Source organism: Orbicella faveolata, unplaced genomic scaffold, assembly GCF_042242905.1.
Source record: "Orbicella faveolata isolate gen_17 unplaced genomic scaffold, um_ofav_v1 contig_4, whole genome shotgun sequence".
Lineage (NCBI taxonomy): Eukaryota > Metazoa > Cnidaria > Anthozoa > Scleractinia > Merulinidae > Orbicella > Orbicella faveolata.
In genome coordinates, this window is record NW_028301569.1 from 4,502,092 (window position 1) to 4,520,082 (window position 17,991).

Sequence of the window (17,991 nt, forward strand, 5' to 3'; positions counted from 1 at the left end):
GGGGGCATAGCTCAGTGGTAGAGCATTCGACTGCAGATCGAGAGGTCACCGGTTCAACCCCGGTTGCCCCCTTAAATTGGGTTTTGGTTTATTTTTCCCCCGGCTTTTTCCTAATTAGAAAAGTGGTTTACGGCCACTGTGTTTGGTAAACCATGGTGTTGTATTTTGCTCAATAAAAAGAATATGCTCTTTTATCTCACTTAAGCTTCAATGAACTGGAAAACCATTTTCAACTTCATGAATCGGAGTCGGTAATAACCAAACACTTAAGCCAAGCTACAATCAAAGCCTTAATGAGTAAAATTTTACAAGGTGTGAGGCTGATCAAGCGTTCTTTTCAATACAAGTGTGACCAAATATTTCGGTTGTGGAAACTAACTTTCACCAGTGTTTGAGAAATCTTAGTCCAGATGGAATGAAATGGTTTCATCATAGAGGAATTAAACAATTAGATTATGAGCTCGAGATTTCTATCGCGTGATAGTTGACGAGGGCGCAGCCCGAATAAACCATCTGCCGACGCATAGAAATCAAGAGCGAGTAATCTAATTGTTTCAGTATAAATCTACTAGACGTTCAAGCCTGTCTAAATCCTCTTCACAGATACCTCGAGAACACAAAGAAGCGGCAGTCATTTTGTTAACAAGGGCACACTGCTACGCTACTCACTATCTATCACAGAATAGATAGTGAGTAACGTAGCCAATCAGAGAACGGCATTCGTGATAGCACGCTAGTAGATTTATACAAAAATGTGATAGACCACAGTTTTTTATCGTGTTATTGATAAACGAGAATAAAATAGAGGCATAAAGAAAATTTGCACTGGCCGGGAATCAAACCCGGCCTCCCGCGTGGCAGGCGAGAATTCTACCACTGAACCACCAGTGCTTGTCTGAACACAATTTCTTGTGATAAGAGGACTGTTGGTTTGGTAACAAACTGAAAACTACTAATACGTAGATAGGAAAAGACCTCTCTGAAGTTAATCCCTAGCCAAACGGACTCGCAAGTGGTCGAAAGTAGCTGCACTTGCAAAGAGACTTGCGTAGGGTGGCCAAACGTACTCGCAAGTTTCCTCGCAAGCATACGCAAGTCGCAAAAATCCCATTCCAAGGCAGACATGTCCTGTATCTCATTGGCTAAAAGGTTGCTTTAACAGCGAATGAACGTCACTCAATTTACGTTGATTTTGTTTTGGTGGCCAAACGGTGAAAAACTTGCGTCGACATGTGTGCAAATTTGATCTCGACCAAAGTGAGCGCAAGTCATGATCAACGCAAGTCAACGCAAGCGCACGCAAGCCCACGCCAAGTAGACGCAAGTTGAAAATTTGGGTCCACTTGCGAGTCCGTTTGGCTAGGACTTTAGAACAATTATAGCAGTTAAGTTGTTTTGAGCGTCGAAGTAATTCACATTTGCACTGTTTTCGGTTGAGTTACTACGCTAAGTGATTGGCTTAAAGAATTCGCGCTACTTTGTCATCCAATTTTTTTGGCAAACTAATTCAGTACCTTATTTAACTTGTTGACGTTGTGTTTTGCTTAATAAAAGTAATTTGCTGAACTTTTTCACGTTCATGAACTTGAGTAGGAAAGAACCAAACACTTAAGGTGGCTCACTACAGTTTGATAGATTATAACAGCCCAACTTCTAACTCTTTTCAAGAATGTTCCAAGATGTTTTTCCTTTCTCTATTTACTGTTTACTTAAGTCTTTTACCACCCTAAGTGAAACTTGAACAATTAAACGTCAACAAATGGCAAAAATGAACTACCGAGTACCTAAGGAGAGACTGGGAACTAGTAGATTAAATCACTTTTTTTCTCAAAATCTACCCGTATGACCCCACCTCAAAATTTCAGGAATGAGCAATTAGCTCTGGTTTATCATTCATGCAAAGTAAAATAAAAATCTGAAAGACAGATTTTTCGCAAACTAAGAAAATGTGAAATCAAAAATAGCTCAAAATCGGTCTTACAGATTGTTTTAAAATTTTGGCTGTAAACGTGATTCACCCCTATAAATCAACTGTGAAAATTTCATCATGGGTTGTATGGTAGGTTTTCGAGCAATTCTCGATCAAAGACTGGCTTTTACAACCTTGGACGAGAATTGAATTGCCCACGCCCTTTATTTAAGCGCGCGCTCATTTGACGCCATGTATCGCGTGCGAGAAAGTAAGAGCAAATTAGAGCTCTTTTACTGGTTGTTTATCGAGCTTTTTTGTAATATTTTTTTGGCCTTAGGCTTAAACACATGTTTGAAAGGAGTTTGAAACTATTGCTACGCATACCGAAGTGATTTAACGCCTTTCAAGTCCTGAAGTAATTTTCGTTTCTTCTTAGGGTTGCTTGCGTCATTTTTGCACGCGCGATTGATACTGGCCATGATGTCTGGCAGGCAATCATAGCGCGCGTTAGTGAGTCTCGGAATAACTGTAGTAAGCCATAGGTCAATCCCCAGTATTGCACTGCGCATCCCTATTGCGCATAATTTTACGTGTTTAAAAAATGGCGGCTTTCTCTTTACGGCTGAACCTCGCCATAGAGATAAATCGTCATTTTCTCGCAAAAGAGTTTGGTGACCTATTATTTTTTTTCTTTTGTTTTGAAATGAGTAATAAATTTCTCTGTCTCATATAAATATGGACCAATTCTCAGGGTAGAACAAGAAACAATCGTCGGAAACGTGAATTTAGCAAGCAATCGTGACTACAATAATGGTGCTATTATAAGGATTTATAGATCGTTTTCAGTGTCACGCAATGAAAAAAAAAATAAATCGAAAACCATCCAGTGGAAAAAGCTATGAAATTATGATGTTATAGGAAATAATTAAATAAGCCACTTCACCAAGTTTTAGGCCTGTGCGTGTCCCCAAACTTCAGATATTCGTCGAAATGTTTCGCAGATATTTACAGAGCCCATGCAGTATGAAAACGCCATGTTGGTAAACCTCCGTGGTACGCCAATATGGCGGCCGTAAAATAGTGTAAACATCTGGAACTTACTTTGGCTATCTAGGCGACTGATTATCTGTACTGATCAAACAAGCATTTACATAAGCACTTTTCTTAATGTTCTAACTTCTAAAAAGGCTCAAAACCATGGGATAAGTATGTATTTTTCGACAAACTCGATCATAGCCTTGTGTCAGGTACCTCCATAACCCTGAAATTCAAAATGCTCTGGATTCCAAACGAAGCACGCTATTGAGCTGTAAAATTGTAAACAGATATAAATATACTGCCTCTTGTGCCTGATGAGGATAAAAACTTTGGTGGCTCTTTAGTTTTGGATTTTAGAAAGTCATGACGTCACGTGAAAACGATCTATTGGGTATAAATAAGGTGCTGTTGCTCCTAAACGAACGTGGGGACCCCTCATTTTTATTTCAAAATTTAAGTTCCTACAATATAACCAATCAATAGGCAAATTTGCACAAAAATCTCAGTGCGGGTTCTATTTCAGTGGAATGACCCTAAAGGGACACAATCAGCTGGTGCACAAGCGCATTAGATGCCATTTCATAGCCAATTTGCATATCACAGAGACGAGAGCCATACAGTTTTTAACCAAATATGATAAAAATAATATCATAGGATGAGTAAAAGTACACTCAAAAACAGGTTTTTCAGTAAACGATTGAAAATCAAGCAAAACACTGCGAAGATTGAACCAGATTTCTAGATGTACTTTGATTTCAGGTTGAGGTGAACTTTTTTCAAAGCGACAAAACTAGTGTCCAGGTCATGGCGGTCCCGCAGCTGACTGTGTCCCTTTAAGCCAAGCCATGACTAACTATGGCCAAGCACAATCGAAGCCAGTTAAGATGCGAGGCTGATCAAGCAGCTGGGAATGTCTTTCCAATACTGATATGAACCAGAATTTCGGTTTGTGGGAACCAACTTTCATCAGGGGCTGAGCAAGCCTGGTCAAGATTGAAATGCGACAGACGATACGCTGTTTATGGTAAACAAAAACAAAATAGGGTGTAAAGAAACTTTGCACTGGAATCGAACCCGGGCCTCCCGCGTGGCAGGCGAAAATTCTACCACTGAACCACCAGTGCTTGTGTGAGTACAACCACTTGTGGCGAAGACTCTTATTTTGATAACAAACTTAAAACTGCAAATACGCAGATAGGAAAAGACCTATAAGTGAAACTGAACCCGCGTCACTTTGTCATCCAATCAGAATTAAAACCAAAACCAATCGTGACTCGCTCGCACACGTTTCCCGCCCTTTGCGTCAGCTACGTATGCATTTATAAAATACTTGAAATATTACGCGCGCTCTCATTGGTCGATAGATATGTTTAGCAGAGAGCCGTGTGAACACGGTTGTGACGTTTAAGATTCGAGCGCAGGTTTGAGAAATATCTTATAAAAGCAATAAAGAACTTTTTCCGTGTTTACATGTAGCTTCATCTAAACACTTGGAAAGAAACGTACTCTATTACTTTTGTAAAATATTTCTAAAAAATACGCGCGAATGTTAGATATAAAATTGCTCTACGTCGACAAATTTTACCTGTAGTTAACTCTCACGGGCTTAGAGTAGGAACATCGTTATCTAGTTGTATACCAGGGGGCATAGCTCAGTGGTAGAGCATTCGACTGCAGGTCGAGAGGTCACCGGTTCAAACACGGTTGCCCCCTTTAGTTTGGTCTTATTTTGTCCTTGCTTTTGCCCAATTAGAAAAGTGGTTCCCGCCCAATGTGGTCGGCAAACTAATTCAGTACTTCGTTTAACTGGTTGACGTTGTGTTTTGCCTAATAAAAGCAATATGTTCTTTTATCACACTTAAGATTCACTGAACTGGAAAACCATTTTCAACTTGTTGAACTTGAGTAGGCAAGAAACAAACACTTAGGCCAAGCACAATCAAAGCCCTAATGAACAAAATTTTACAAGATGTGAGGCTGATCAAGCAGCTGGGAATGTTTTCTTCTCAACATTTATGTGACCCAAAATTTCGGTTTGTGGAAACTAACTTTCATCAGGGACTGAGAAAGCTTAGTCAAGATTGAAATGCGATAGACCATAGGATGTTAATGGTAAACGAAAATAAAATAGTGGCATAAAGAAAATTTGCACCGGCCGGGAATCGAACCCGGGCCTCCCGCGTGGCAGGCGAGAATTCTACCACTGAACCACCAGTGCTTGTCTGAATACACCTACTAGTTACAAGAGTACAGTTGGATTGGTAACAAACTTAAAACTACTAAGACGTAGATATATGTAGGAAAAATCCTATCTGAAGTTACAGCAATTATAGCAGTTAAGTTGTTTTGAGTGGCGATGTAATTCACCTTTGCACTGCTTTTGGTTGTGTTACTACGCTAAGTGATTGGCTTAAAGAATTCGCGCCACTTTGTCCTCAATTAGAAGTAAAACCAAAACAAATCGTGACTCGCTCGCACACGTTTACCGCGCTTTGCGTCAGCTACACGTGCATTTGTAAAATAACTGAGATATTACGCGCGCTCTCATTGGTCGAAAGGTATACTTAGATGAGAGCCTGTAAGCACGGTTGTGGCGTTTAAGATTCTCGCGTATTTTGAGAAATACTTTATAAAAGCAATAGAGCACTTTCTCCGGGTTAACAAAGCCTCGTCTAAAACAAGGGAGACTGGGACGATTCTCTAAAGTAATACAAATCTTCGACTGCGTCTCGAGTTTGCATTTAACAAATTGAGTTTGGTTAACTTGCGTCTGTTCTGTTATTGATCACGAATTTCGTCATAACATTGTCAAAGTAGCTGTGGATCTACTTTGACAATGTTATGGCGAAATTCATGGTCAATAACAGAACAGACGCATTAAAAACTGACATCAATTTGTTTTTTTACGATACAAAATTGTCAAACTGTCCGCTCTCGTTTGTTGACGCATCGCAAAAACTTTAAATTCATGCCTGTCCGCTTATTGACAATAAAAATTAGCCAATGAGCGCTCGAGAATTTCTGCAGTTATCGTGAAAAAACTGTCTCGAAACCTTCCTCGTGTTTAGATCAGGCTATGTAAGCACGGAAAAAGTGCTCTATTGCTTTTATGAAATATTTCTCTAAAAAACACACGAGTCTTAAAAGGTCCTAGTCAGCAACACCTTTGTTTTTGTTTACATGCGAGAGTTTGGCTATAATATTTTATTCGAGCATGTCGAAACGAAAGAAATCACTGTGAAACTACTAAAGATAATTGAACATACTTTCACGAAAACAACTTACCGTAAAGTAATAAGATTTCGCTTCGCCATGCATTATCAATAATTTCGATGGTATCGAAAACGGCGGAGGCTGACTAGGGCCCTTTAAACATAACATTTTTCTCTGATCGACAAGTTTTACTTGTAGTGAACTCTCACGGGTTAAGAACAAAAACTTCACCGCCTTGTTGTATACAAGGGGGCATAGCTCAGTGGTAGAGCATTCGACTGCAGATCGAGAGGTCACCGGTTCAATCCCAGTTGTCCCCTTTAGCTTTCTTTCACTTTTCCCCTGCTTTTGTCTAATTTGAAAGGTGGTTCCCGTCCACTGTGGTTAGCAAACTAATTCATGATCTGTGCCCTGTTTAACTTTTCGATTTTGTGTTTTGCTTAATAAAATATTATGCTTTTCCAACACGCGTAGGGCTCCATGGACTGGAAAACCATTTTCAACTTTGAGTAGGCAACAACCAAACACTGAAGCCAAGCACAATCGAAGCCTCAGTGAACAAAATTTAAAGAGATGTGAGTCTGATCAAGCAGCTGGGAATGTTTTCTTCAGTCTCAATACCAATGTGACCCAAAATTTCGGTTTGTGGAAACTAACTTTCATCAGGGACTGGGAAAGCTTAAACAAGATTGAAATGCGATATACCATAGGCTGTTAATGGTAAACTAAAATAAAATAGTGGCACAAAGAAAGTATGCACTGGCCGGGAATCGTACCCGGGCCTCCCGCGTGGCAGGCGAGAATTCTACCACTGAACCACCAGTGCTTGTCTGAATACGCTCACTGGTTACAAGAGGACTCTTGGTTTGGTAACAAACTTAAAACTACTAATGGAGGTTTTGCACGGCAGCCACGTTGCATGGCAGGAACAATAGATTCTTTTTCGTATTTGACAAAATGTTCTTTCTAACGCAGAACATTTTCATTGTTCCTGCCACGCAACATGGCTGCCGTGCAAAACCTCTATATGTATATATATATATATATATATATATATATATATATATATATATATATATATATATATATATGTCTGAATTTATGAAAACCGTGTTAAAGACTTTGCACCAAAATAGCGGGCATGTTTTTGAAAAAACGGTTAGAAAATGTACATAAATATGGCCATGTCGCACCGAGAGTGCTATCTACCTCGTGTACTCTTAATAGAGTCCATACCATGCCTATACAAGCCTTTAAAGTCGCTGCAAATGAGTCGAACGAGCCAAACAAAACTAAATTAGAGCTTAAATTGGTCATTTGGTTCGCCGCGGCACTAATTTAGACAGGCTTAACCTCTGCGATTTCACCTAAATGACCTCACTAGGTCTTTACTGTGGGTTAAATTAGCCAGTCACGCTAACAAGAGCATGGTAAGCAGTGGAATCGGTTATTTACCTCTATATTTCAGCCAAAAAGTAGCCGTTACGTGACATTTCATTTCAATATCTGACCGGATTCGCAAAAACATAGCCATAGAATTTGACTTGTCACTGATAATCTAACTTGCTACAATTCTGTCCTAGAGCTAGCTTTCCACGAGGCCTATCGTAGCTCAAATAGCAGCAAATAACTCTCCTGTATGCCTTTTGAGGCCAGGAAGACTAAATTCACCGTCTTTTCGTTGAATCATGAATTGTACAATTTAATTAAGAGTGCTTTTAACATGAAATTGGACTCTAAATCAACACGAACGTACAGATATCAAAACCGCGGCGGAGAGCTAATCTATCGCTTTCTAAAGGCCTGCATCGTCCTAAATGGACTGAACAAGAGCTTCCTACATCGAGAATCGATTGAACTTCAGACAAACTAGGCCATAGTTAGCAGTAAGCGAACACTCAACATGTTGTCGTTACGTCAATTATCGCCCGGAAGCCACGCAAATAAATTTCTTCCGCGCTAGCGAATCACAGACAGTTCTGATACTTAGCTAAGTCGAGAACGCCTAAAATTGATAAAACAAGGAAATTCTACTCACGATCAGCGCTTGAACTCATGTTCTTCTCTCTCCTCGTGGCCATGTTTTGCTCGCAAATAGCAATGTCCCGGATGTACTTCAATTTTGTCGAGCGCGGAATGGCACATCCAGATTTCAACAGATTTTTTTTCTAAGTCTTTAGCTACATCAAAGTTCAAAGCAAATGACGCCAACAGCAGCTAGAAATGTCTAGTCCATTGCACGTCTAAGCCCTAAATTGATGTGGCGGAAGATTTTTGCTGTCTAAAACAAGCACAACATTATCGCCACAGGGCAAACGGCCTTCTGTTACGGGACTAAATGTGACCCGTACAGTTTACACATGTCCTCAGGCCCGCCTCAGGTACGATAATGGACGACGCTTACTAGCAAATCGTTAGACTTGGGCCTTCATTGGACTTAATGATGTCCTCGGGCAGACTTCCTTTAGACAGCAAATACAGAACGCTAATCGGTCGCTCCTTGTCAGAGTCACCGCGCGAACTGAATTCAGACGAGTGTAGCCTGGGCTAAACTTAACGCAAATTGAAAAAGGGGGGGGGGGGGTCGATAAATAATGAAAAATATACCTAAATAAATGAAACATGCGGCAAGGCGTTCCTACATTTCATGCTAGGTAAGATTTACAAGCTGCTGTCATAGCGAAAGCAGAAAAAAAACAACAACAAAGAAATGAAAAAAAAAAAAAAAAAAAAATCAAAAAACACCTGATTCAGTCTTTAACACCGTTTTCATAAATCCAGACATATATATATATATATATATATATATATATATATATATATATACATAGGAAAAGACTAATCTGAAGTTACACCAATATTGGTGCTGTTAAATTGTTTTCACTTGAGTGTCGATGTAATTCACATTTGCAGTGTTTTTGGTTGCATTACTATCTACTTGCTACGCTGAGCGATTGGCTTAAAAACTCGCGCCACTTTTTCATTATTTTATAAAAGCAATGGATTACTTTTTCCGTGTTTACATAGCCTCATCTAAATACTCGGAAGGCTGGAAGAATTCTCGAATGTTTCAGGTTGAACCTGAACCACCAGTGCTTGGCTGTTAACACTCTCTCTAAACAAGAGAAGTCATGGTTGTTAACAATTTGAAACCTACTAAACGGAGATAGGAAAAGACTCGTCTGAATTGACAGCAATTAGAGCAGTTTGAAAGTTGTTTTCACTTTACGGTCGAAGTAATTCATTTTAACATCCAATCGTGACTCGCTCGCACAAGCTTCCCGTCGGCTACATATTTATTTAAAAATTAACTGAAATATTACACGCGCTCTCATTGGTTGATAGGTGTGTTTGAATGAGAGTTTGTAAGCAATGCTGTGACGTTTTGGATTAATATTCGCGCGTCTTTTTGAAAAAATGCTTTATTGCTGTTATGAAATATTTTTCTTTTATGAAATTGTTCTCGGTCGACAAGTTTTACCTGCAGTTAACTCTCACGGGTTAAGAAAACCGCAGTGGTAAAGCATTCGGTTGCAGATCAAGAGGTCACCGGTTCAATCCCGGTCCCGCCCCCTCCCCCCCTTTTATTTTCTTTTATTGTATTCTCGGTTTTTACCCAATTAGAAAAATGGTTTCCGTCCACTGTGTTCGACAAATATTTGCGTCCTTTTCAAATGCGTAAAGTTGTGTTTTGCTTTAAAAAAAATACGCTTTCTATCATGCTTAGCCTTCACTGAACAGGAAAACCAATTTCAACTTCATGAGCTCGAGCAAGCAGCATCCAAAAACTTATAAAGCCAAGCAAAATCGAAGACTGATGAACAAAATTTGAAACGAAGTGAGGCTTATCATGCGACTGGGAATGTTTTCTTTCCAATATTAATATGATCCAAACTTTGGGTTTGTGAAACCAAGTTTCAACAGGGGCTGGGAAATCTTAACCAAGATGGAATGAAATGGATAATACCGATAGACGATAGGCCGTTAGAGGTAAAAATAGTGACATAAAAGCGTTTTGCACGGGCCGGGAATCGATCCCGAGCCTCCCGCGTGGCAGGCGAGAATTCTACCACTGAACCACCAGTGCCACCTATTGAATACAGCGGGAACGCAGGCCAACGTTTTCCCCACTCATAGATTTTACAACGGCGGTTTGAATTTCCAAGAGCGCTGTGGAAGTTTCTTGAGATCTTTGCGATATATTTCACAAAAAAATTAACAGATGCAAGGATTTAATGTGGGTGAGTCATAAACCTGAAAATATAAACATGTAAGAGAACCACGCAACAAGCTGTCAATATGTGTTAAGCAAAACAAGAATACTGTGGGGCAGCCAGCATATAGCAAAACCCTACCGCAATGGCAATTTCCATTACTAAGCACATTTATAATTTCGATCGTTTTTCACACCTTCTTATCTAGCACTACTCGATAGCTTACATGGAATCTTCTGTGACTTGAGTTTTTAAAGGATGTTAATGGTGTTATAGCAAGTAGGAAAGGGATTTCATTCAGAGGCCCTAATACGTCCCCTGACCGCCCCGGTGAGGCAAAAAAGATGCACTAGCCGGGAATCGAACCCGGGTCTCCCGCGTGGCAGGCGAGAATTCTACCACTGAACCACCAGTGCTTGTCTGGGCACAATTGCTTGTAACAAGCGGGCTGTTGGCTTGGTAACTATCAACTAACTGAAATCCCGAGCTCATAATCTAATTGTTCATTATTATACAGTTAGGGGGTATAGCTCAGTAGTGGAGCATTCGACGGCACATCGACAGGTCGCCAGTTTGTTCCCGGTTGCCCCCTATTCTCGGTCAACAAGATGTACTTGTAGATAACTCTCACTGGTTAAGAAAAGTTAATCACCCGTTCGTATCTAGCACTAACTCGATAGCTCACATGAAATCTTCTGTGACTTGAGCTTTTAAAGGATGATAGTGTAGTTATTATTATGCTTACCAAACAGCCAACGGGTGTACAGAAATGTAGTATATACTTCTAAAAAGTATTTGTTATCGGACAAGTATTTCGTTGTGCCTCTCCGAAAGTTATAACTTTATAAACTATCCATTTCCTCCAATTAAAAGCCCAAGTAACTTAATTTCTCAACCTTTCAGTTGAGATAGGGGCTTCATTTTGGTCTTGGAAAGACCCTCCTAACTTTTATTATTCAGTTAGTAACACTTCGCTTAACACAGTTCCTCATGGCAGCTCAATTTCGCCTTTCATCGACATGGATGACATCATTCCATTTCTGAATTATGATTTCAGTGATACTCATAAATGTGGGCAAACAATGATTTTTCATCTCAGTTTCTTGCAAGTAGTAGGTACATGATGAGATTTTACAGTTGTCACAAAGCTAAAGATTCGTTTATATAGGTTAATTTTAAACAGTGTTTCAAAGTCGATAACTTGGTCTTACTTCAACCTAAAGGCCCCAAACTTGGTCAGAAAGCCAATCTCAGACATGATCTTTCATGGTTGTGTCAGTTATCGATCGGTTAAAACTTGAAACTCCTCTTAGTTCTCTGCGCAACTTCAAATTGGCCAATATAGTACGTACTGCACACTAAGCTTTAAGTCTCTGAAACACCGACGGCAGGTCGCATTTACAACTAAGGCATTGTATAGTTAACATGAGAAACAACAAAACTGTCTGATCATGACCTTCACTGCTAGCCTTACTTCCTTCATCTTCCAGCAGTACAGAAATGGGTTAAGAGACGAGTTGAACAAAACAAGAGTTATCGCTGCTTCCAAAGAAAGGTCAAGTAACTGTGTGCGCCTTTCCGTGGAGGCGAATATTGTAGCTACGATAGCATATGGAAGATAACAAACCACTAATGTAATTTGTACCCATAATGCACTGGACACCGTTTTTTTGTACCGTTCTATGTTCAGCGAAATTCCATCTCCGTTCGTTTGTCCTTGGTGGACATTATCTTGAACTCGTCCTTGGTGATTACGAAGCGTCAAGTATATTTTCGTGTAACATAGAGTCGATGTTACTATACAGAATAACATCGCTATGGAAATGATGAAGATGGTAATACGAAAGTTGAAAAAGAATATCATTGCAACCGTAATGCTACATAGCCAAAACAGAGCAACAAAAATCCATGCACGTCTTAAGGTTACCACCTGTCTGTACCTTAGCCCCATTAACAGGGCTAGAAGTCTGTCCACACTTATTGCAGTCAATGTTAACAAAGACACTCCCGCGAACAATGCAGCCAAGCTATTAAAAATATTGAAAATACAGTTCTGAGCTAGGGAATCTTCTGGTGACACCAAAAAGACGGCAAAGAGAGGCTGTGTGATCATACCCACACAGAGATCGGTGCAGGCAAGACAACCCAATAATAGTTTTGATGGCGGATGAAGGGACGACACCTTTTGAAGAGCAACGATGACCCAAACATTTCCCAAAAATGCAATTACAGCTAAAATACTGTTTACTGCCGAGGACGCAATCTTTTGATGTGTCACGCAAAGACCTGTGATGCATCCAACATTTTCAGTTACGTTCGCCATTTTCTTGCTTCTCTCGCAGTTTGTCGTTAGAAGTGTAAAATGTTCCTTTACTTTGTCGCCCTCTGTTGGAGTCAATACTATTGTAATAAATGTGCTTCATGCAGAAGATAATAACACCGGTTTAGTTGTCTTATCTGATTACTAAAAGGTAATAATTTGCAAGGAAATTGCTTTTAGATGATCATACCATATGTACGTGTTTTCCAGTGTAAACAGTTGGTTTAATTTATTTTGTGAAAATTGAATCACGAACTTCCATCGTTTTGTAAATGCTATTCGAAAACCAAAAAACAAATTGTTGAACAAGTTATCTGTCGGGAAAATGAGAATAGTGTTTCAGGGTTCTTATAACTAAAAACCACTGAAGTGCAGAGATAATCTGCCAACATTTGTTAGTTTTCATAATGGCTCCTTTTTTGCTCGTGGGTGACAATTTCCGTTTCAATAAAAGGAAATGCTTCCCGGTAAATTATTACTCAAGTATTTGGCATTAAAGGCAAGACAGATAGCTCTGATCTAGAGACAAATATAGCAAATAACAGCTTTTTTGCGTCCGCGCTTTCTGCAATAACCTTAAACTGCTCCGAGAATTACGGCTTAGTGCGCTTTAATATACTTTTAATAACCCAGAGTCAATATTCTAAAACGGAATTAATGAACATTTTTTTTCAGGTGGAAAATCTTGTGTGCAGTTACTTTCGTGCTTAGACTTCTCTGTAGATGACTCCGCTTTGGCTAGGATGATGTACTTGAACGTCTTTTGAAATAATATTATGCATGCATTACTGACGTAACCATGCTTTGGTTGTGTTTCGTGCCACAATATGATTTTATTCGGTTTGAGTGATATAAGTAATGTTATCAGCCTTCCGCTTCAGCTGATAAAACTAAAATCTACGTTTATTACTCCGGATACCATAACAAAATGATAATTAAAATAACTGATCAAAAGGTATCCCCCTGTGCTCTGTACAATGTTCTGCTTTACTCGCGCCATTATTTATGTTGTTAGGTACAGATGTTACATACAGGAGGTGATGCCTTTATTTCATTTTTTTTTTTCTTTTTTGATTCTCACAATGTCTTTTTAACTTATATAATCAATACAATTTCAAGAGAACGGGAGGTATTTCAGCTATTCACAGCCTGATAATAAAACCTTTCATCTAGAGAGGATTCAAACACTCAAGTGTGTGATTCAACAAAAGAAAGATTTTACTTTCCCGACCAGAAAATCCCGTACCTGATTTCGGTATCAAATTGAGCTTTCTTCTTTGCCGTTTCAACAATTTTTTTTTTTTTTTTAGTGCTCATGAAAATCTTGTGAGCCGTAGCTCGTGCTGTGTATAGAAAAAGCACTCAAACTGTGACATTAATTTATTGGCAAATACAATCTTTTTCGTATGGACCAGCACATACTAAATGTGCTCAAAATGTTTATACTTATGTTTATTACTCATACTTGAATAAATATTTAAGCGTGTGTTATTTAATTATTTCGTACGCTCAGCACATAAGAACCCTTTTTGCGGTGGCCTCAAAGATCATGCAACGATCTTTCTAATGAGGTTTAACACCAATTTGAAGTTCGACTTTGCCTGATGTGTGTTTCAAGGGGTAATTTACGTCATGTATCGAGCTGTTTTCTTAATTTATTAACATCTATTTATTCAAGATCTATCCACATCGAGTTCTGTACGAGAGAACGAAATTACTCCCACCCCCATCCCCGTTTCACTTCCCAGTAATTTCCCAGGTATGATAACAATGAGAATGACCATTAGAGGGAACACTGATGTCTAAAAACGTTGCCTCTGAGAAAAACAACATGAGATAAAAGGGTTACATCAAGTAGTAATTACACCCTGGATATTCAACAACCGCCAGATGAGTCCACCATCTTGGAATAAATTTATCGTAGCAGTTATAGTCACCATAAATGACTAAAACCCGAAAAAATGAATTAAATAAGGCTCGATAAAAGTCCTAAAAAATGAAATATAACGGTTCAAAAATATATTTTGTTAAAAGAGCTTAGTCATGGTATTTTGAGTTATTCTGGCCACGTACAAAATCACCTTTAAGTTGAAGGGAATATGAAAATAAAAGTCACTATGATAGAGAAACACCAAAGAAAGAATAATAAACAATAAAGGAACAAGGATGGTTAAGGATGCTGAAGATTTAAAACACGGATTACAAACGGAAGGCATATACTTATTTAACTAGTTTTTATGTCCCAGCTGTAAAATATAACCACGCATAATTACAACATCCCACAAGATCATTCAAAGTTACAGATCACACCAATTTCATGTCATGTAAACATGATGAAATTAAATTTAAGTTGAAATTAAATGTTCAGACCTTGTAAGAAAACTGACCAAAATCTCATATTACCCTTTCTCCCAATTAAAACTCATAGCATATTTATGTATTTTTTTTTCAGAGTCGGGAGACTGGATTGATGGTAGTGGGAGTGGGCAGAACTCCCCCCCCCCCCCCCACCCCCCGCCCGTCGTTGGTAGAAGTGCCTACCATCTCGCCGCACAATAATTCCTTGAGTGTACCATCTTTTCTCAGACTGGATAGGTCTGACTAGCTATTCTTTATCTTTAACAAGCGGCGTTATTTTGGTAAGGCAGAAATTAAAATAACGAGGAAAACAGGAGATCTGCGAGAGAAGACAGAGTCCGAATTTAACTCCTGACTGCTCTCATTAATTATGCCTTTCGAAGTTATCGAGACAGTAAACTTCAGAAAAACCATAACTGCTTGATCACGTTCTTCACTGCTTGCCTTACATCCCTCATCATCCAGCAGTACAGAAATGGGTTTAGAGATGAGTTGAACATAACGAAAGATATTGCTACTCCCCAGGCAAGGTCAATAAATTTTGCAAGTAATCCAGTTAAAGCAGATATAGTTACGGTAAAGTAAGGAAGATAACAAACCACTAATGTTATCTGTACCCACAAAGAGGTGAATACAGTTTTTCTGTATCGCGCTATATTCAGTTTAATTACTCCTCCATTCGATTGTCCTTGGTGAACATGACCTTGTACGTGAGTTTGGTGAAGGCGAAGCTTGAGGTAAATCTTAGTGTAACAAAAGGTTGAGGGTACTATGCATAATAACATTGATATACATATGATATATAGAGCTGCAAGGGTGTTAAAAAGTAGTATTATTGCAAGAGCAGTGCAAAAGAGCCAAATGGCTGCAGCGAGGGTCCGCATTCGCATCAAAGTTACCACTTGTCTGTATCTTAGTCCTAACAGCAGGGCAAGAAGTCTGTCCAGACTAATTGCAGTCAATGTTAGCAACGACACCCCACAAAATATTGAACCCATGACATTACTAAGGATTACAGAATAGTAACAACGCCTGGAATTTTCTGGGGACAATAAAAAGTTAACGTAGATGGGTTATGTAATGAGGCCAACACAGAGATCAGTAGTTGCTAGGCAACCTAACAAAAGTTTTGATGGTGAATGAAGGGACGACACCTTTGGAAGAGCAACAATGATCAGAACATTCCCCAGAAATGCAGTGAAAGCTGGCAAAGCATTTAAAGTTGAAACAATTATGTTTTGATTTGTTCCATTGAAGTGTGGCGTGCAAACTAAGTCTTGAATTGTCGTGTGGTTTCCATCTTCAGTTAAGTTTACCATCTCCTGTCTTTCCTTGTTACGGCGACCTTTTTATTCTATGTCATCTTCTGCACCACAAAGATAATACTAGTTCGTCTAATTCCTAACAATAAAGAGTAATAGTTTGTGAAGAAATTTTGAAAGTAAACCAGTAAAACTGACAAGTTGGTTACAACCTTGAAAATATATACTTTGACTGGGAACTTGAAAGGTTGAAGTTCATAATTATTTCGAATTTTGATTTGGTTGATAACGAAAACCTATTTTCCCATCCGCCGTTGGCTACAAAGAAATTATTGTAAGTTGTGTTACTAATTTTAACTACAATGAAATATACGAGGGAAAACCGTCATTCGACTCATATAGCTTTTGTTTTGGAGAAGAAAAATATCATGTCTACCACACCTGTTTGTTGGCGTTGATTCCAGAATTTCGTTTTCTGACATAAGCACCTGAATTTGTCTAGTAGAGCGTGTGCTGGAGTAACGAAAAGGTTTCTTTTGCAGCTGAGCAAGGTTAAAATAATAAATGTCAGCCGCCGGAAAACATTGGGTCACCAGCAAAATTTATTCCACTTCAATCAATCAACGTTAACGCGTTATTGTTAAATTAAAAAAAAGATTAAATTTTAAAGAAAATTAAAACTGTCAAGACCACTGTTTTAAAAAAGGCCAGTGACATCAGAAATATTCCTTTCAGATGTTTCTTGTTTCTTGTTTCTTCTAACTTATTATCATAGTTCTAATGAAGCAACATGTTTGTTTAGTCATGAAATTAATTGTCCAATATTTTCACGTTTGGATTTTGTCAATAAATCTTTGAAGTTGAAGTGATGTGATTCAATTCGTCGTGACATTCGCCATGCAATTTGCCCTAAATTTTAATTGAATTCTACATGTAAAATCCTCTCTCATATAATCTAAATATGGCGTTTTATGAAAAAAAAAAAAAAAAAGCAAACAAACAAACAAACAAAAAACAAAAAACAAATACCAGTTTATATTGAATGAAAAATAATCGTACAAAGTTTGAGTCTGGTTCACTTGCAATTGAGCCTTGTGAGATACTAAAAGGGCATAAAGGACTAAATACATTAGTGCATGATGGGTCTTCAAAGTTGGGAAAATACTTGTTTTCATATTTTCGTTACCCATGTCTCTTTTGTCGGGTGGTTTCATTTACGTTTATTTGAGGAGGGAAATGAAAAATTCTATTTGCTTATCACGACAGTGACAACACAAATATTTTTTGGTGGACGTTAACAAAGTGATGGTAGTGTCTTTTGAGTCTCTCTCATGAGTCAATGTTTAAACGGAATATATCTCATTTTCTTTACAGTAGCCTTCATAAATTGATATCGTTCTGAACCCTATAACTGCATTGTTGTCTTCTGCTTTATATCATAGATCCGAAATTTAATCATAATTGACTTAAGTGACATTGTAAGAGAAAACTGGGCAATACCAAAATATCGAGGTCGGCCGTTTACTTTCATCTTTTCATAGTATAAAAGCTATCCGAAAAGATTAACAACCATGACATTTGCCGAGGTAGGCGTTCGTTTTTCTTCGAGATATCACCACATCATGATTTTGGCTTCTCAAGCGGTCTAAAATGGCCGAAGTTTCGGGAAACTTT

General features: G+C 38.6%; 1 protein-coding gene, 8 non-coding genes and 1 pseudogene across 9 annotated transcripts; 3 read left to right on the top strand and 7 right to left on the bottom strand.

Annotated features, from left to right (window-relative positions):
- Trnac-gca (transfer RNA cysteine (anticodon GCA)) lies at positions 1–72 on the top strand. The gene has a single exon. It is a non-coding gene; the product is annotated as a tRNA-Cys (tRNA).
- Positions 73–821: 749 nt separating this feature from the next.
- Positions 822–891, bottom strand: Trnag-gcc (transfer RNA glycine (anticodon GCC)). Its single transcript has one exon. It is a non-coding gene; the product is annotated as a tRNA-Gly (tRNA).
- A 3,700-nt stretch (positions 892–4,591) lies between these two features.
- Trnac-gca (transfer RNA cysteine (anticodon GCA)) lies at positions 4,592–4,663 on the top strand. Its single transcript has one exon. It is a non-coding gene; the product is annotated as a tRNA-Cys (tRNA).
- A 434-nt stretch (positions 4,664–5,097) lies between these two features.
- On the bottom strand, positions 5,098–5,168 carry Trnag-gcc (transfer RNA glycine (anticodon GCC)). Its single transcript has one exon. It is a non-coding gene; the product is annotated as a tRNA-Gly (tRNA).
- Positions 5,169–6,411: 1,243 nt separating this feature from the next.
- Trnac-gca (transfer RNA cysteine (anticodon GCA)) lies at positions 6,412–6,483 on the top strand. Its single transcript has one exon. It is a non-coding gene; the product is annotated as a tRNA-Cys (tRNA).
- Positions 6,484–6,918: 435 nt separating this feature from the next.
- Trnag-gcc (transfer RNA glycine (anticodon GCC)) lies at positions 6,919–6,989 on the bottom strand. The gene has a single exon. It is a non-coding gene; the product is annotated as a tRNA-Gly (tRNA).
- Positions 6,990–10,179: 3,190 nt separating this feature from the next.
- Trnag-gcc (transfer RNA glycine (anticodon GCC)) lies at positions 10,180–10,250 on the bottom strand. Its single transcript has one exon. It is a non-coding gene; the product is annotated as a tRNA-Gly (tRNA).
- Positions 10,251–10,529: 279 nt separating this feature from the next.
- LOC149101114 (melanocortin receptor 5-like) lies at positions 10,530–12,765 on the bottom strand. The gene has a single exon (XM_089275770.1). It carries the CDS (start codon positions 12,698–12,700, stop codon positions 11,798–11,800), a length of 903 nt encoding a protein of 300 aa, XP_089131896.1. The 5' UTR covers positions 12,701–12,765; the 3' UTR covers positions 10,530–11,797.
- Trnag-gcc (transfer RNA glycine (anticodon GCC)) lies at positions 10,723–10,793 on the bottom strand. The gene has a single exon. It is a non-coding gene; the product is annotated as a tRNA-Gly (tRNA).
- Positions 12,766–15,456: 2,691 nt separating the features above from the next.
- LOC149101116 (melanocortin receptor 4-like) lies at positions 15,457–16,374 on the bottom strand (annotated as a pseudogene).
- Between the last annotated feature and the right edge of the window lie 1,617 nt (positions 16,375–17,991).

Coding starts and splice junctions, on each gene's coding strand:
- LOC149101114 (XM_089275770.1), bottom strand. CDS start 12,700: ATGGCGAACGTAACTGAAAATGTTGGATGCATCACAGGTCTTTGCGTG.